At 69.5% G+C, this 18,200-nt stretch overlaps 3 protein-coding genes across 3 annotated transcripts; 2 read left to right on the forward strand and 1 right to left on the reverse strand.

Annotated features, from left to right (window-relative positions):
- Nucleotides 1-4,744: 4,744 nt before the first annotated feature.
- Nucleotides 4,745-9,371, forward strand: MFAP1 (microfibril associated protein 1). Its single transcript, XM_082322785.1, has 9 exons — nucleotides 4,745-4,932; nucleotides 5,024-5,243; nucleotides 5,882-6,011; nucleotides 6,320-6,507; nucleotides 6,985-7,093; nucleotides 7,170-7,330; nucleotides 7,572-7,731; nucleotides 8,425-8,514; nucleotides 8,648-9,371. The coding sequence occupies exons 1-9, from the start codon at nucleotides 4,854-4,856 to the stop codon at nucleotides 8,828-8,830; spliced, it is 1,320 nt and encodes a 439-aa protein (XP_082178911.1). The 5' UTR covers nucleotides 4,745-4,853; the 3' UTR covers nucleotides 8,831-9,371.
- Nucleotides 9,372-10,011: 640 nt separating this feature from the next.
- Nucleotides 10,012-11,046, reverse strand: HYPK (huntingtin interacting protein K). The gene is made up of 4 exons (XM_082322376.1): nucleotides 10,853-11,046; nucleotides 10,686-10,741; nucleotides 10,386-10,437; nucleotides 10,012-10,199 (listed from the first exon to the last, which is right to left on the reverse strand). Exons 1-4 carry the CDS (start codon nucleotides 11,036-11,038, stop codon nucleotides 10,104-10,106), a joined length of 390 nt encoding a protein of 129 aa, XP_082178502.1. The 5' UTR covers nucleotides 11,039-11,046; the 3' UTR covers nucleotides 10,012-10,103.
- A 3,094-nt stretch (nucleotides 11,047-14,140) lies between these two features.
- On the forward strand, nucleotides 14,141-17,761 carry SERINC4 (serine incorporator 4; the record flags this gene model as incomplete). The annotated part of the gene is made up of 12 exons (XM_082322068.1): nucleotides 14,141-14,191; nucleotides 14,307-14,453; nucleotides 14,934-15,112; nucleotides 15,209-15,288; nucleotides 15,367-15,460; nucleotides 15,524-15,735; nucleotides 15,994-16,089; nucleotides 16,165-16,291; nucleotides 16,407-16,479; nucleotides 16,777-16,839; nucleotides 16,944-17,089; nucleotides 17,545-17,761. The coding sequence occupies 12 exons, from the start codon at nucleotides 14,141-14,143 to the stop codon at nucleotides 17,759-17,761; spliced, it is 1,485 nt and encodes a 494-aa protein (XP_082178194.1).
- Between the last annotated feature and the right edge of the window lie 439 nt (nucleotides 17,762-18,200).

Here is an 18,200-nt window from a genome sequence, read left to right on the forward strand (position 1 = left end):
GCAAGCTGGCAGAGCACCGAGGAGCGGACGGGCCCATGCCGGACGCTAGCTGTGCTCTTGGCTCGCTCCCGCCAGCGGCTGCCAGCCTCACGCGGCCTCGTGCCACCCCGGGAACGGGGGGCCTCAGCCCCACGAAGTGCCCCCCGCCCCTGCCACAGCCCGGCTGCCGACTGCCAAGCGGCTGCAGGGCCGACACATCAGCAGCCGCTGCGCTGGGGAGATGGGGCTGGGGCTGCCCTCAGCTGCACCAGCTCTTGGCAGCCCCTCTGCCGCGTCCCCGGGGGATCCGGTACGGGCAGGTGCAGAGCCACGACACCCCCGCACACCCCGCGCCGCGATGGGCACCACAGGGCCCTGCCCGGGGAGACCTCGGGGCCGGGTCCCCCTGCGGCACCAGCTCGGGCAATGCCGGCGTTTGGTTTCTCCAGCTCGGCTGTGCCTGTCACGGGGACACGGGGCAGCGAAGACAAGTCGCAGCCTGCGGGCCGCTTCTCACCACGGCCCCCGATGCCTGCGGTCACAGAACTGAGCCAGGAAAGCATTTCCCTGTTTGCCGAGGTCTTTAGTTTTGCTTCACCTGAACGGGACACTATGTGCTTTGTGTGCAACTCCCAAGCTTCCCTTAAACTGGTGTGCCTAATTGTTTCACCGAGTCATATATTGAAGCTCGCTCCTTGCCGTGGTGGCACAGGACTCATTAGGTGGCAACACACTGTGATAACCCTCAAGATTAATATCTCATCAGATGACCAAACGCGGAGCAGGAGCTCTAATTGTCATCTGGGCGTAAAGGCCAGAAACACCCAAATGAGCTCTTGCTTATTCGTGGGCAAGGCTGGGGAGGACCATCGGTTGCTATAGGATTATGAAGCTTTGCCTGGGCTGCGAAGGCAAACCACAAGCTACAGGGCACCAAGGGAGCCCGCGGCACTGGGGTCCCACCGCACACCCGTCCCTCCTCCCTGCCCCGCTGCTGCTAGGACGCGCTGAAGCTGGGGGGCCCTGGGGAGAGCCCATGGCTCTGCCTGGGGCTTGGCGGTGGAAACGGCGTTGTCCAGGACGGCCGGGCGCAGCCAGCAGCGCAGCGAGGGGCTGGGTCCACCCACCCCCTGTGCCTGGGGCAGCCACCCCCCGCCTGCAGCCCGGCAGGATCGTGGTTACCCAACTGGATCTGCCCGGCCCCGGCCCGCAGAGGTGCCGGGGCGAGATGAGTCCCCCAGGAGAGAGCCTGCCTTCATGCCAGCCTCAGCACCTCTGCAGCCACCGCTGGGACCCTCCACCCCAGCGGAGGAAAAGAATTCCCTGCACCTCCTTTGGGATCATGCTCCAGCGCTGACCCACCAACTGGAAAAGCGTGCTTGCTTTGGGTTTTCCTGGCTGCCCGCCTCGGCTGGCCTCGCCCCACGTGGCCTCTGCTGCACGGCCACGAGGGCACCTCTCCGGCGAGGGCAGGGCAGGCACCCGGCAGCGCAGGGCTAAAGCACGGCTCTGGCCCCTCTGCTTCCCAAATCCCCCTGGCGCAGGGTGCCGCAGGCCAATTCCTGCAGGCGGACTTCCCGGAAGATAAAACCTCTTCCTTTCTTTCGAGAAGGCAGCACAGGATGGCAGACGTGGCTGCGGTGGTTTGTGACACAGTTTTGCTCAACTTCAAGAGAACTCTTATCTGCTGCGGTTGGATGCCAGAGCAGGGCAACTTGTGCAAGCCAATGGCTCCCAGCTCTGCCCTCGACTTTCCTCTGTGAAACCTCGCACCCCTCAGAGGCTGACGTGTGCTGATACGGGCAGCACCTGGCCACTTACGGAAAACCCCTCCCGCCTGCTATGAAGCAGCCATGGCCCCTTCCCGACACACACGCCACCGCCGTCACCTCACCGGCACCTCTGGAAAGCCCTGCCTCCTGGCACTGGCCGTCCCGAGGGCTGCGGTGGGACACGTGGCTGTGCAGGGGCCGCTGGTCCTTGCTGCCGGGGACATGGAGAGCCAGGCGGCAGCGCTGGGGCTCGGTGGGGCTGGCGGGGCTCGGTGGGGCTGGCTGTCAGCAGGCAGGGCAGAAGGGCCAGAGCTCAGCTCTGGCTGGCAGAGGCAGCGGCCACGACTGCCCACAGCTCTGCCCCGAGAGCAGTGGCGCAGGCAGCAGGAGCAGCAGAGACCCACCGGCGGCTCTGCCACCGGGCCCCGCTGTGCACCAAGGGAGCAGCGGTTTTCCCAGGCTGTGCCAGGAGGAATTCAGCAACCCTGCCAAGCGCAGGACGCGTCCCACAGCCCGGCAAGGCCCCGTGGAGTTACGGTGATGGCACCACCAAAACGCTGAGCACGGTGTCCAGGTGGCCGTACCAGCAGGGGCCGGCTCAGCCTCTGTGGTTTGTCACATCCACCCCAGCCCTGCACGAAGAGGGGACTATAGAATCACAGAACCATTTAGGCTGGAAAAGCCCTTTAAGATCATCGAGTCCAACCGTTAACCCAGCACTGCCAAGCCCACCACTAAACCATGTCCACAAGCATCGCATCTCCCCGGCTCTTAAACACCCCCAGGGATGGGGACTCAGCCCCTGCCCTGGGCAGCCTGGGCCAGGCCCTGACAGCCCTTTGGGGGAAGAAGTTTTTCCCAATACCCAACCCAACCCTGCCCTGGCGCAGCTTGAGGCCGTTCCCTCTCGTCCCATCGCTTGTTCCTGGGGAGCAGAGACCGACCCCCCCGGCTCCAGCCTCCTTTCAGGCCGTTGCAGAGAGCGATGAGGGCTCCCCTCAGCCTCCTCTTCCCCAGGCTGAGCCCCCCCAGCTCCCCCAGCCGCTCCTCCCCAGCCTTGTGCTCCAGCCCCTGCCCCAGCCTCGCTGCCCTGCTCTGGCCACGCTCCAGCCCCTCCATGGCCGCCTTGGGGTGCGGGGCCCAGCGCTGAGCACAGCACTCGAGGGGCGGCCTCACCAGTGCCCAGCACAGGGGGACCATCCCTGCCCTGCTCCTGCTGGCCACACTGTTCCTGACACAAGCCAGGGTGCCACTGGCCCTCTTGGCCACCTGGGCACCCTGCTGGCTCGTGTCCAGCGGCTGTCGACCAGCACCCCCAGGCCCTTTCCCGCCGGGCAGCTCCCAGCCGCTCTCCCCACGCCTGCAGCGGTGCCTGGGGTTGCTGTGCCCCCAGGGCAGGACCCGGCCCTGAGCCTTGCTGACCCTCACCCCGGGGCCTGGGCCCATCGCCCCGGCCTGGCCAGGGCCCTCTGCAGAGCCTCCTGCCCCCCAGCAGATCAACGCTCCCGCCCGACTGGGTGTCACCTGAGGGTGCCCTCGATCCCCTCGCCCAGATCGTTGATAAAGATGTTAAACAGGGCTGGTCCCAGTACCGAGCCCTGGGGACACCACCGGTGACTGGCCACCAACTGGATTTGACTCCATTCACCACCACTCTCTGGGCCCGGCCATCAGCCAGGTTTTTACCCCGTGAAGCATACGCCCGTCCAAGCCCTGAGCAGCCGGTTTCTCCAGGAGAATGCAGTGGGAAACAGTGTCAAAGGCTTTATTGAAGTCCAGGCAGACACCATCCACAGCCTTCCCTCACCACTGAGCGGTCACCTTGTCACAGAAGATCAGGTTTGTCAAGCAGGACCTCCCTTCAATAAACCCACGCTGGCTGGGCCCGGTCCCCTGGCTGTCCCCTACGCGCCGCGTGATGGCACTCGCGATGATCTCCTCCATGACCTTCCCCGGCACCGAGGTCAGGCTGACCGCCTGTGGTTCCCTGGATCCTCCTTCCGGCCCTTCTTGTAGATGGGCATCACATTTGCTAATTTCCAGGCAACTGGGACCTCCCCAGTTAGCCAGGGCTGCTGGTAAATGATGGAGAGTGGCTGGGTGAGCACCGCCGCCAGCTCCCTCGGCACCCCCGGGTGGATCCCATCCAGCCGCGCAGACCTGTGTGTGGCTGTGAAGGGAGTCTCCTACGACAATGACCTGTCTTTATTTCTTTATGGAACCGGTTTTGACGCAGGGCATAGGCCGACTTCACCTCGGCGACACCTGCGCTGGATGAACCATCGCCCTCGTCGTGGCTCGGTTCCACGAGCAGAGCCCCATACCTACTGCGCAGGGGCCCCCGGGGAGGCAGAGAGGACCCTCGGTGGCTCGGTCCCCTCCCGGCGCGCAGCGCCGTGCTCCGCACACAGCGAGCACCCGGGGTAAACGCTTCCATACCCAGGAGGGCGGCAACGGGCGACGGACGGGGCTCTAAAGCCAGCGCCCGCGGCCGCCGCGGCACCACCGGGAGGCCGGGCTGGAGCCAGGCTCCCCCGGCCGGCCAGCGGGAACCCGCCCCGGCGCTGCCCCGCCGCCCGAGGGGCCCCGGCGCGGCTGGCGTGCGGCGGCCCTGCCCTCGGGCCGCGGCGCTGCCGGCGCCCCGCTCGACGCTGGGCGGCAACACCGCGCCGCCGCGTACGGGAAAGGAACCGCGCCCGGCCGGGGCGGGAGCCCGGAGCGACCGGCCCCGAGCGCCCGGGGGCACCTGCCCGAGCGCGGGGCTCGGGCGCGGCTGCGGGGCCCGGCCCGCCCGGCCCCGGCCCCGGCCCCGCCCGCCGGCCGGCCGCGACCCCAGCCGGCTGCCGAGCCGCGGCCTGCGCGGGAGCTCCCCGCCACCGCCCGGGGCCGCCACCGCCGCGGCGCCGCGCCGCGCCCCGCAGCGCCCCGGAAGTGCCCCCCCGCCGAGCCTCACTTCCGGCCGCGGGCCCGGTGGCGGTTCCGCTTCCGGCGGAAGTGCGGGCGCGGTTCCCGTTCCGGGTGAGCGGCTGCGCGGAGCCGTTGTCAGCGGCTGCTGCCCGACCCCGGCCCGGCCCCGGCCCCGGCCCCCGTCCCGCCGCCACCATGTCGGTCCCCAGCGCCCTCATGAAGCAGCCGCCGATCCAGTCCACGGCGGGCGCCGTGCCCGTCCGCAACGAGAAGGGTGAGTGTGGGGCCGCGGCCGGGGCCGGCCCAGCCGCGGCGGCGGGGGGACGCGGGCCCGGGGCCCCTGGTGACGGCCCGGGCGCCCGCAGGCGAGCTCTCCATGGAGAAGGTGAAGGTGAAGCGGTACGTGTCGGGGAAGCGGCCTGACTACGCGCCCATGGAGTCCTCGGAGGAGGAGGACGAGGAGTTCCAGTTCATCAAGAAGGCGAAGGAGCAGGAGGTGGAGCCCGAGGAGCAGGAGGAGGAGCTCGCCAACGACCCCCGTCTCCGGCGGCTCCAGAACCGCATCGCCGAGGATGTGGAGGAGCGGTGAGTGCTGGGGTCGGCGGGGAGCCGGTCTGCCCTCCTCGGGGGCTGGGGCGGCCGCACCCCGCTCTGCCGCAGTCAGGAACTGCGGGAACGCCGGGCAAAAGCCGGGATCGTTCTCCAGGCAGCGCGGGAGAGTCTCCGACTCTTCTCACGTTTGTGCTGCCCCGTGCCTGGGGCTCCGGCCCTGCCGTGTGCAGCCCCTCCGACCAGGGGTCACTGCTTCCCAGGGCACAGCCTGGATGTGCTGAGGTGGGCGCGGGTGAAAACGGGCCCCGACATAAAAATGAACGCAGCATGCTGAGGCTCAGGGTGGGGGGAAGGGACGGTGCCACGTGAAGTCTGCTCCGGGCAGGGAGCAACCGAGTGCCGTTTGCCTCCTCCCATGGAGCTGCTGCTGCTTTCGGCTCCGGTGACAGGGAGGCTTCCTGCTGGGAGCTCCGTTCCTGCTCAGAGCAGGGACAGGGAGGAGCTGCCGGTGCCCGGCCACGCCAGCCTCCTGGGAGGGAACGTGTGGGGTCTGCCCACGCTCGGCAGTTCCAGCGTTTACCACGGCCTCTTTAGGAACGATTCACGAATAGTTAACTTCTTGCAGCCTCTTTACGTTTGAAGTGCTGTCATTTAATTGGGGTCTGTTGCAGGCTGGCAAGACACCGTAAAATTGTGGAGCCTGAAGTGGTTGGAGAAAGCGATTCCGAGGTGGAGGGGGAAGCTTGGCGCCTGGAGCGGGAGGACACCAGCGAAGAGGAGGAGGAAGAGATCGATGATGAGGTGCGCTTGCAGAGCCAAGTAACGGGCCTAGGGAAGCCCCTGAGCGGCGCAGGCTGGAACCGCCCTTTGCACGGGCGCGTGGGCTGTCTGCTGGAGCTGGACAAGTGTCACAGCTGGCCGTGACTTAACTCGTGGGTTGCTGCCCTCTTGCGCGGGACAGGACGCCAGGAGAGGCCACCCTACGTCTGGAGGGACGGGCGTATCGTCTCGTAACCAGCACTCCAGACATCGCACGCTTTGGACAGAAGAGCGAGAGGGAAGCAGTAGCGGGGCCGGTCGTCCAACTCCTCTGTGTTTGTCTCCATTAGGAGATCGAGCGTCGGCGCGGGATGATGCGTCAGCGAGCACAGGAGAGGAAAACCGAGGAGATGGAAGTGATGGAGTTGGAAGATGAGGGTCGATCCGGAGAAGAGTCCGAGTCAGAGTCCGAGTACGAGGAGTACACGGACAGCGAGGATGAAATGGAGCCGCGTCTCAAACCTGTCTTCATCCGCAAGTGGGTGACGTGCGCGTGGGTCAGCCCTGGGCGAGGGCACGGGAGGGGAGCTGGGGGCCGGGCAGATGCCGCTGCCGTGGTCTCCTCTGCCTTGCCGGGGCGGGGGTCCGCCTCCCCGAGGGGGGAGCGAGGGGCGATCCCTGCGCTGACAGCCCCTCCTCAGCTGCGTCGGGCGCTGCGGGATCAGGCTGTGGGTGGAAGTCGCGGCAGGGTCTGACCGGAGCCCTCGGGCAAGTGCCGTACGGCAGCAAAGGGAAGCCATCGGCAGGCCGTGCCCCGCAGCTGGTGGCTTGGTCTCCTGTTGCTTGCATGCACGCCTGCAGCTGTAGGGAACAGCATGGTAGCCCCGGCGTGGGCAACGCCAGAAAGGGGAGAGCCCTGGGACTCTGCCCGTCCTTGGAGAGAGCAAAGGCTGCAGTGCAGGAGCAGGGAGAAGTCTGCGAGGAGCTGAAAGGCTGTTGTGGTCCCTGCCCGCAGGAAGGACCGGATCACGGTTCAGGAGCGAGAAGCGGAAGCCTTGAAGCAGAAGGAGCTGGAGCAGGAGGCAAAGAGGCTGGCAGAGGAGAGGCGCAAGTACACCCTCAAGGTGCCGAGGGGCGGGCTGGGGGTCGCGCCGGGGGGCGGCAGTCACCGCAGCAAGCTTAGCCTGCTCCTTGCTGCAGATCGTAGAAGAGGAAGCGAAGAAGGAGCTGGAGGAGAACAAGCGCTCGCTGGCAGCACTGGATGCGCTCGATACCGATGACGAGAACGACGAGGAGGAGTACGAGGCCTGGAAAGTACGTGAGCTGAAGCGCATCAAACGGGACCGTGAAGAACGAGAAGCGTAAGTATCGTCTATGTAGACACGAGGCTGAGGGGCCGCGGGCAGTTGAGGCGTCTCTTCCTCAGGCTTCCCTTTGGCAGCGCGGCCTTAGCCAGACCAGGCGCCCAAAGCCTGCCCGGCCCAGCCCGCCCCCGGGGTGCCTTTGCTCCCCTGCAGAGTCGGGAGATGTACGGGACGGCAGCTGGCGACAGTGGCCGTCCTGGGAGGGACGCGGGGTCTCAGGGGTTTCTCTCCTGCCCAGCATGGAGAAGGAGAAGGCAGAGATCGAGCGCATGCGGAACCTGACGGAGGAGGAGCGCCGGGCCGAGCTTCGGGCTAACGGCAAGGTCATCACCAACAAGGCGGTGAAGGGCAAATACAAGTTCCTGCAGAAGTACTACCACCGCGGTGCCTTCTTCATGGTGAGTGGTGCTGTGGGGGCCTGGGCACGGCCGCGCTGGCAGCAGGGGCAGGGCCCACGCACCCGAGGGGCCGTGTGGGGCCAAGGGGACGTCTGCTCCCTGTGGGGAGCCTCCCCCCGCAGTGCCCCGGGGCTGGGGCTGCCCTGGGATGGGAGCTGGCCCGCGGAGGCAGCACGGGGCTGGAGCGACCGAGGTGACCTGAACTCAGCCAGCTCTCGTGGCAGAGGGTGAGCAGTGACACCAGTGTGGTCGGGAGAGGGCGAGCGGTGACGCCGCGGCGGCCTGCCAGGCGCTGGCCTGGAGCCTGAGCGGGACGGGCACTGTTCTGCCTGGAGCCGGCCTGCGCTGCCTCACCAGCGCGCGTGGGGTCGGGGGTCCCAGTTGAGATGGAGCCGAAGCGGCAGAGCTGTCCCCGTGCTGCTCTGTGGCTGAGGGACCCTGCCAGAACCGAGCCAGCTCTGCCTGGGCTACGGCGACGTGGCCTGAGGGGACGCGAGGGTGGGCACCAGGGGCAGGCCTGGGGGACAACGCTCGCGTCCCCCACCTTCGGCAGTAGGTTAATAGCACTGCAAGCGCCGTGGCGGCCCCCGGCAGAGCAGCGACACGGGGTTCTGGTGGCTCTCCCCGACTTCTGCCGGCTGCTGGCGCTTGCTGGAAGCTTGCCGGCTGAGCAGGCGTGTCCCTCTCCTGCAGGATGAGGACGAGGAGGTGTACAAGAGGGACTTCAGCGCCCCGACCCTTGAGGACCACTTCAACAAGACCATCCTGCCCAAAGTCATGCAGGTGGGTGGGCGTGCTGGCCGGGGGGCGCCCGGCTCGCGTGCCGCGCCGAGGCGTCGCGGTTCCTGGGCGGGGGGGAGCCGCGGGTCCCTGCGTCCTCCCTGGGCGGCTGCTCACGAGCTCTTCTGCTCCCCAGGTCAAGAACTTTGGGCGCTCGGGGCGGACGAAGTACACGCACTTGGTGGACCAGGACACCACCTCCTTCGACTCTGCCTGGGGCCAGGAGAGCGCGCAGAACACCAAGTTCTTTAAGCAGAAAGCGGCGGGCGTACGGGACGTCTTTGAGAGACCCTCAGCCAAGAAGCGAAAAACCACTTAAGGGAGCGGGCAGGAGGGCGCTTCTCTGCCGGCTGCCGGGAGCCTGGGCAGCGACAGGAGGGACACAGCGCTGTGCCAGGACTCGTGCGGTGACAAGCCCTTCCTCCGCGCCCCTGCGCCGCGCCTCCCCGTCGACGCGGTGTCCCGCTCCCTGCGCTGCGGAGACCCGGCGGGCTCCCTGCCCGCGCGCCGCGGCGGACGACGGCCTGTCCACGCCGGCCAGGCCCGTGGCCGCGCCACCGTCCCACCAGCAGCAGCCCCGAGAGCCTCGGCAGCGCCCGACAGGGCTGCGTGGGAGCGCGGCAACGCCCCCGGCTCCAGCACACCCACTTTTGGAGGAATTAACGGACTTTTATACCCATCTGGTCCACAGCATCTCCCTATGGCTTGTACTTTCCCCGTTACCAGTTTGGGCCCTTTTTTTGGTGTGGAACGGCGTGACCCCGTCTCCTCACCCTGTTTCTGCAGGGCTTGGCTTTTCTACCTGTGCGGGTGGGGGTGGGGGGTCGGTTTGATTAAAGCGGTCGTTTTCTTACTCATTCTGGCTGTGAAACGCGGCTGTCCTGTTCCGTGCCTTCCTGCGAGCCAGGACGGGCAGGCGCAGCCTGGGAGGCACCAGGCAGGGTGCATGGGGGCAACCGTCACCGCTCCCGGCTTGCCACCGCTCCCTCGCCCTCCTGCCCGGGGCTGCGGCTCCCCGCCACGCGAGCCGCGCTCCCCGAGGACGGGAGACACGAGGTTCCTGCCGCAGCACAGCCCCGCGGGCAACGTTAACAAAACTCCTCGCGTTCCCAGCGCGTGGGAGGGCGCAGGCAGCGGTGGGCTCAGGCTGGTCTCTGCCTGTCGCCCTGGGGCCACCTCGCCCAGCTCCTGGCTCACCCCGGCACCTCGGGCCACCGGTCACAGCCAGACTCGCCGAGGCGAGTGACAGGAGCCACCACCTGTGGGAGAGAACAAGGGCTGGTCCAGCGGCCGCCCGTGCCGCCCCGGGGGCCAGGGTTAAAAGCGGGCAGAGCGGCGTGGCTCGGCGCTCGGGCCGGTCGCCTCGTCCCGCTCCCGTCGCGGGTGCCCGGGCGCTGCCAGCGCGATGGCGGGCGTCTTCCCACGGGCTGGGCCCCGCTCGTCACCACCGTGTGCCCCGTGCAGACGCCCGGCGCCGCGCAGACCAAAGTGACAGCCCGCTCCCACCAGTGCCTTTATTGGGTACGGTAACGCACCGCGGCCCAGCCACCCCTGCGCCCGGCGAGGGAGCGCCCGTCCGGCGGGCCCGGCGCTCAGTTGGTGAGGGCGATCAGCGCCTCCACCACGTTCCCCATGTGCTCCCGCAGGCTGCGCTCGGCGGCTGCCCGCGAGATCTCCATCTCCGTCATCTGCAGGGAGAGAGCCGCGGCCCCGTACGGTGGCCGCAGAGCGCTGTCGCGGGCCGGGCCGGGGGGCGGCAGCGGGGGCCGCCCAGCCGCGGCCTCGTCTTTCGGTGCGGTTTCGGTGACCGGACACCGGCTGCACCCGAGGGCTGGGACGCGCCACCGCCCGCCCGGCGCCCCGCCGCTACTCACGATCAGCTCCAGGTCCTCCTTCTTGATGGTCACTTTTGCCAGCTCCTTCTCCCTACGGCAACAGACAGACCAACCTCCGGTGACCGACAGGCCCCCCCGGTGACCGACCGACAGGCCCCCCCCGGCCACTGCCCCGGCCCTACAGCCGGTGTGCTCCGGGAGGAGGCCGGCCGCCCGCCCCGGTTCCCGGGGAAGGGGTGGGAGGTCCGACAGGGAAGCCGAGGGCCGGGGCCCGGGGACGGTGCGGGACGGGCAGGGACCGGGCCGCCCCCCGGGGCCCCGGGCAGCGCGGGCAGTTACCTCTCCTGCTTCGCTTTCTGCTCCCGGGACCGCCGGTCTCCGATCACCGACATGGCCTGCCGGGACGAGCGCAGTCACCGGGACGGGCCCCGGCAGGCGCGGCGCTCGGGGCCCGCCGAGGCCCCCCCGCCCGGCCCGGCCCGGCCCGGCCCGCCCTCCCGCCGCACCGTCTCCAGGTTGGAGCTCTGGATCTCCTTCTCCTCCGCGTAGTCCGTGACGCGCTCCAGGTCCGCCGCGCCGCTGTCGTGCTTCCGCGGCTTCTCGGCGGCGCGCCCGCCCGCCCCATCGCCGCCGCCGCCGCCGCCGTTGGGCTCCGTCTCCAGCTCCAGCTCCACGTCCCCCTCCGCCGCCATCCCGCCGCCGCCGCCGCCGCCGCCGCCGCCGCCGCGCGCCGCTTCCGGTCACGTGCGGCCGCCGGAACCAGCGAGCGGCTCCCGCCGGCGGCCCAGAGAGGCCGCCCCGCCCCGCCCTCGGCCCCGCCCCGCCCTCGGCCCCGCCCCGCCCTCGGCCCCGCCCCGCCCCGCCCTCGGCCCCGCCCCGGCCCGCCCCGGCCCCGCCGCCGGCGGGCGCCGCGGAGCTCGGCAGGCCGAGCGGCGGGGGCGGGGGCTCTCCGTGCCGGGGCTGCCGCCGCCGTCACGGGCGGTGGAAGGACGGGGCGGGCCCCGCGCCGCCGCCCGCCGCAGCCGTGGCCTCCCCGGGAGCGGGGCCGGGCCGGGCCGCACCCGCGCTGCCGGGGGCACCGGGTGGCTCGGGGCGCTGCGGGGCCGGAGCCCTTCCCGCGCCGCCCCCGCGCCGCTCCGGGCGGCCGCCGCAGCCGCCGGGGCGGGAGGATCAGGGAGTGGCGGGGCGGGCTGGGCTGGGCGGGGGGAGGGCCCGGGCGCCCACCCGTGTCCCCGCGCACCGCATCTGCCCGGCGGTTAAACACCCCCACGGTGGGACGCGGGCCTGCCCCGGGAACGGTTCCCGGTGCCCAGCCTAACCCTGCCCCGGCGCGGCTGGGGGCCGTTCCCTCCCGTCCCATCGCCTGTTACTGGGAGCGGAGACCCCGGCTCCGGCCTCCTTCGGGAGCACGGCGAGGCTGCCCCGGCCTTACGCAGGGCGAGGATTAGAAGGGCCAAAGCCCAGCTGGAGCTGGAACTGCCTACTGCCGTAAGAGACAACAAAAAATGTTTGTACAAATACATGAGCAGCAACAGGCGAGCTAAGGAGCACATCCGTCCTTCAGCGGGTTATTGGTCAACGGTTGGACCCGATGACCCTAAAGGTCCTTTCCCACCTAAACGATGCCATGGTCCTGTGATGGCCCCCGAAGGCATCACCGCGGGCGGGCCCGGGCGCGTGGCAGAAGGACGTGTCCCCGCCGGGGCGGCTGTGGGGGGTGGGTGCTCAGACGGGCCCTGCCGTGCACGGCCACGCAGGGCTGCCGGTGCCGGGAGCGCTCCTCCCCGCACGGCCGCACCGATGCCAGGGCCGCCTCGGCAGAGGGCCAGCCCCGGTGCCAGCTGGCCGCTGCTGTGGGCCATGGCAAGCCATGGTGGCAGCTCCCTGCCCGCTCTGCCCGCTCGGCAGGGCCGGGTGCCCAGGCTGGAGCAGTGGGGAGACGTGGGGCCTGCAGACCCCGGCGCTCCCCGGCCCCTGCCCTGGGCATCCCCGTGGGACTGCAGCCCCCCTTCTCCCTGCTGGGCAGAGCGGCCGCCCCGGCTCTCTGGCCTCGTCCCCCGCACTGCTTCGCCCTCGCGGTGCGCTGACCCCAGGGGATCTTTACAAGACCCCGGCGCTGCCGACCAGGACGGCACAGCGCTCTGCTCCGGCCCCTCTCCGCCGACCCCGGAGGACAGCACTGGGCTCTGCCCGTGGCGCTGGCTCCACAGCACACCTCCTCTGGGCTGACCTGGGAGCGTCCCCGGGCCGGGGCGGGCGAGCAGAGGCCGTGTCTGACTCGTTGGCCTTGCCAGGCAGCCGGGGACCCTGCGCCACCGTTGCCACTGGGCTCTGCCATCGGCCGGCCACGATGCCAAGGGCCGATTCCGCTTTCAGCTCTCCAGGTTGGCACCAGAGCCTTGCGCCGGCCCCACGGCATCTCCCGCCCCAGTGCCTGGGGCTGCGTCCGGCCGTGCCACGCTGGCCTGGCAAACCTGCCAGGGAGCCAAACAGAAACCCGCCCCATGAGCGGCCTCCTGTGCCGGACTTGGACCTGTGTCTGTCGGTCCCATGCCAGCTCCTCCATCTCCTGCACCCGCCGCACCACGTGCTGCACCCACCGCTGTGACAGCCTCCGGGGCCCTTTCCCCCGCCCCTCCCGGCCTCCCACCGCTCCTAGTGCAGGGACGGGTGCGTGGGAACGAGCCAGCCCGAAATGTCCCGCGGGATGCCGGGGGGCTGTGGTGGGCTGACCCTGGCCAGCAGCCGAGGCCCCACACGGCCACTCGCTCCCCCTGCAGTGGGACGGGGAGAGAACAGAAAGAGCAAAAGCAAAAAAACCCGTGAGCTGAGATAAAGACACTTTAACCTGTGAGGGAAAGAGGAAAAAATAAAACGAATGCCAGTGCTATAAAAGCAGTCGCTCATCGCCTCCCACCAGCAGCCGGGTGCCCAGCTGGTCTCCAAGCAACAGCCGCGCTGGGAGCCAAAACCCTTCCTCTGCCTCCAGTCTCACTGCCGAGGATGACGCTGTGCCATGGACACTGTGTCACGGACGCTGTGTCACGGACGCCGTGTCACGGACTGTCCCTTTGGCCGCTGTGGTCAGCCGTCCCGGCTCTGTCCGCTCCCAGCCTCCTGCCCACCCCGGCCCCCTCGCCGCGGGGGAGAGCGGGCAGGAGGGAGAGCCTTGGCGCTGGGCGAGCCCCGCGCGGCGGCAGCCCAAACACCAGCGCCTTGTCAAGGCTGTTCAGCACAAGGCCAGAACATCTGCGGAGGAGCGGAGGGAGGGTGACGCCAGCCCAGCCAGACCCCGCACAGGGCCTCTGGGGCAGCAGCAGGACCCCCGCATCCCTCCAGCTTGTCCCCAGCTCCTGCCCACTTGGGAGATCCCGCTCCCCGGCTGGATGTGCTCGTTGCCGTCCTCCTGCCTGTGCAGCCCCTGCCCCCAGGGGCACCCTTGGGTGCCTCTGTACCCGTGGGTGCCGCTGCATCCCGCACCCCCCAGCCACACGGCACCGCTCTGGGACCAACCATCGCCACGCGGGTGATGGCACCCCGCGGACCCCACGTGCCCCCCGTGCCAGTCCATGCCCAAGCTGGCTGCCAGGGCCACATCCTGCCCAGTGAGGGGCGAGGGTCCCAGGCAGGGGTCCCCATGACCAGGGGCCACTGGTGGACCCTGGACAGGCTCCCCGCAGGACGCCCCGATGGTGGGTGCTGGGGGTGGCAGCGAGCAGATGGCGGGGCGGGCCGAGCCGACAATCCCCCTAATCCCATCAGAGCAGCAGGGCCGAGCGGAGCCAAGCCGGGCCATGGCGGGCACCCGGGCGCACGGCCGCCTCCTGCACTCGCTGCTCTGCCAGGTGGGACTGAGGGGCCCGTCGGCGCTGGGGGGGTCTGGACCGGGGCGGGGGTGCCAGCCCAGGCTCAGGGGTAGCTCTGGCCCGGTGGGGTCCCTGCTGACCGTGCTCCCCCCAGCTGTGCTGCGGCTGTGGCTGCAGTGCCTGCCGCGGGCTCCGTGTGTCCACGGGCACCCGGATCCTCTACACGCTCCTGCATGTCCTGGCCTCTGCCGTTTGCTGCCTGATGCTGTCCCGCACCGTGGCCCAGGCTGTCAGGGAGAAGGTGACGATGGGAGCTGGGACACCCAGGGTGCTGGGAGTGCTGGGTGCCAGGGGCGCTGCGGGTCCCTGTGGTGCCACGAGTGCTGGGTGCCAGGGGTCCCAGGGGCACTGGGGGTGCTGGGGATGGCAGGGTGCCAAACATCCCAGGGGCACTTAGGGGTCTCAGGAGCACTGGGAGTGCCAGAATTGCCAGGGGAGCCAGGAGTGCTGGGGTGCTGGGGATACTGGGAGTAACAGGGCTGCTGGGAGTGCAAAGGTTGCTGGAGGTGCCAAGGGTGGGAAGGGGTCCCAGGGGTACCGACGACGCAGGACTTGCCCAGTGCTCTGGGGGTGCCGGGATGCTGGGGCTCTCAGGGGTACTGGGGATGGAGAAGGTATTGGGAATGCTGGGGGTGTCAGGAGTCCAGGGGAGTTGGGTGCCATGGGTGCCAAGGTGCTAGGCACACCAGCAGCCCCGTCCTGTTGCTCGCTGTGCCCGCAGGTGCCCTTCTCGGCGGTGCTGTGCGAACACTTGCCCGGGGGCACGGACTGCGAGCGGCTGGTGGGCTCCTCGGCCGTGTACCGGGTCTGCTTCGGCACCGCCTGCTTCCACCTGGCGCAGGCTGCCCTGCTCCTCAACGTGCGCTCCAGCGCCGACTGCCGCGCTCAGCTCCACAACGGGTACGGGGCTGGGGCGTGGGGCCGGGCCGGCCGCTGGGGCTGCCGGGGGCTGGGGGCTGCCGGGGCCCTGTCTCCCAGACGCTCGCTGCCCCGCAGGTTCTGGCTCCTGAAGCTGCTGGTACTGGTGGGGCTCTGTGCCGCCAGCTTCTTCATCCCCGAGGACGGCTTCATCCGAGGTGCGTCCTCCACCCCACCCCTGCCTGCAGCCCCCACGTGCCCCCCGAGCCGGCCCCAGCTCTGCCCTCTCCCTCCAGCCTGGCACTACACGGGCGTCTGCGGGGGCTTCGCCTTCATCCTCATCCAGCTGGTGCTGATCACCGCCTTCGCGCACACCTGGAACAAGAACTGGTGAGTGCCGGGGCGCCAGGCGGGGGCCCGCGCGCTGCTGGCTCTCACCCACTCTCCCGGCAGGCTGACGGGCGCCACGCAGGACAAGCGCTGGTACCTGGCCGTGCTGCTGGCCACGGCCGCCTTCTACACCCTCGCCTCCGCCGCCTTCTCCTTCCTCTACAAGTACTACACCCACCCGGCCGCCTGCCACCTCAACAAGGCGCTGCTCACCATCAACGGCAGCCTCTGTGGCATCATGTCCTTCATCTCCATCACGCCCTGTGTGCGGCTCAGTGAGTACCACACGGCACGGCACGGCAGGGGCTGCTGCGTCCTGGGGCTGGGGGGGGACGGCCGTGGGCTCCCAGCTCAGGCCAAGCACTTGGGCACCTGGGGAGGACCAGCTCCCCCGCCGGCCCCTGCTGTGCCTCGGCACAGGGCGTTGGGCAGGGGAGCGGCAGGAGCGGGCTGCCCGCGGCCCATGCAGAGCCCATCCGCCAGCTCATGGCGCTCCTGGGGCTGCAGCGATGCCTCTGACCCCGTCCTTGCAGAGCAGCCACGGTCAGGGCTGCTGCAGTCCTCAATCATCAGCTGCTACGTGATGTACCTCACCTTCTCCGCGCTGTCCAGCCGTCCCCCGGAGAGAGGTGGGTGCTCCCCCCTGCCGCCGGCAGCCCCTCCCCGCCGGGGCGCGCACCCGTCTCACCTCCGCCTCCCCGCAGTGCTCTACCAGGGGCAGAACCTCACCGTCTGCTTCCCAGGCGTCCGGCAGGATGAGCTGCAGACAGAGGACACCACCGTCGCCATCCTGGGCGCCGCCATCATGTACGCCTGCGTGCTCTTCGCATGGTGCGTGTGCCCACGGCATGGCCAGCCCGACAGGCACCGCACGGGGACCCCGTCCCCAGCCTGCGGCCAGCGGTGGGTGCCCATGTTATGCTTTCTGCCTCTCTCCCGGGTACAGTAACGAAGCCTCCTATCTCGCCGAGGTCTTCGGGCCCCTCTGGATGGTCAAAGTCTACAGCTTCGAGTTTAAAGTGAGTACGGATGCTGCCCCCCCAGCTGTGCCCCGCGTCCTCCTGCCACGGGCACCCCAGACCCACTGCCCCAAGCCCTCCTGAGCCCCGTCCCGGGCCTGGGGCAAAGGCAGGTTCATCCAGCCAAGCCTGGGGTCTTCCCACGGCGCGTCCCCGCCTGCGCCGCTCCTCAGAGCCAGGCAGCGCCAGTGCCGGGCAGGGCCGGATCCTGCAGCAGGGCTCAGCCCAGCAGCGGTGGCCGTGGGGCCGGTCTGCTCTGTCCCAGCCGCAGCTGCCAGTGCACTGCTCTCTCTGCAGAAACCCTCCTGTTGCTTCTGCTGCCCTGAGAAGATGGAGGATGAGCTGAGAGGTGGGTGCAGGGTGGGTGCAGTAACCCTCGGGCACCTGTGTCCCAGCCCGGGGGTGCTGGCGAGGAGGGGGTGCAGGAGCTGCTGTGTCCCTGTGCTCTCCCAGGCGCTGAGCAGACGTGTGAGCAAGCAGAGGAGACTGCTGGGGGACAGTGCATCGTCCAGGACGAGCGAGAGCGAGTGGTCTACAGCTACTCAGCCTTCCACTTTGTCTTCTGCCTCGCCTCGCTCTACGTCATGATGACCCTCACCAACTGGTTCAGGTAGGGTCCCGCGCTGCTGCCCAGCCCTCCTTGCTCTCGCTCCCCTTCCCTCTTGCTAGCGCAGCCGCCCAGCCGGGACTGCAGCCCTGCCAGCGTCGTCACCCCCCCCAGCATCGTCACCCCCCCCAGCGTCGTCACCCTGCCAGCTCCAACCCGCTCCCTGCGCAGGCTCGGGCTGCAGAGCTGTGCTCCTCGCCGGCCCTCTGCTCCGGGCCGTGCTGGCGTCACCGAGCTGGCGCCTGCTGGGGAAGCGCACGGCTCTGCGCCCACAGACCCGCATCGCTTTGACCAACAGCCCCAGCCAACGGCAGCACTGCAGCGAGACAGGCTGGGGTCTGCAGGGCCATGGGGCTCCGCGGCTGCTGGGACGTGGGGTGACCTGGTGGCTGCGGCTGGCACTGAGATCCCCCGTGTCGGTGTCCCTCGGGCACCCAACGCCTGCCTTTTCCCACCAGCTATGAGAATGCGGTGCTGGAGACCACCTTCACGCACGGCAGCTGGTCGACCTTCTGGGTGAAGGTGTCCTCGTGCTGGGCCTGCGTCCTGCTCTACCTGTGGCTGCTGCTGAGCCCCCTCTGCCTCGGCGGCTCCCCCCAGCACCGGCGCAGCAGCCCGCCCCTGCGCGTCCTGCGGCGACGACGTGCCCTGCAGCGCATCAGCGTCTCCACATAGCCCCTGCTGGGACGGACTGAGCCCGGCCCCGTGTGTGGCAGCAGCCAGGGCTGATGTGTGCCATGCCCTGTGCCTGTGCCCTGGCCCCGCTGGGTCCCCCTGGCCTCCCCCGGCCCCCTGTCCCAGGGGCCGGCAGCATCTGAGAGCCTGAGGGGGACCCAGGAGGTGGGCGCTCCCAGGGACATCGGTCCTGTGCTGAGCCGGGGCCACCCGAGGGGCCAGCCAGAGCGAGCCCAGGGGGCCCGCACTCAGCCCTGGCTGCTGCTGGGCTCCCTCCGGGCAGGGAGGTGGCTTCTGCCACGCACCGGCTGCCAGCCCCGCTGCCCTGGCCCAGGGCCTGCCGGGGGAGCGGGGCTCTGCCCCGGCCGCCTCCGCACCTCAGCTCACCCACCGGCGGTGTGCTTATTGTAAATAGCTCCTTAAATACATTTTTACATAA

The sequence above is a fragment of the Platalea leucorodia genome, assembly GCF_965183815.1.
Source record: "Platalea leucorodia genome assembly, chromosome: 9".
NCBI classification, from domain to species: domain Eukaryota; kingdom Metazoa; phylum Chordata; class Aves; order Pelecaniformes; family Threskiornithidae; genus Platalea; species Platalea leucorodia.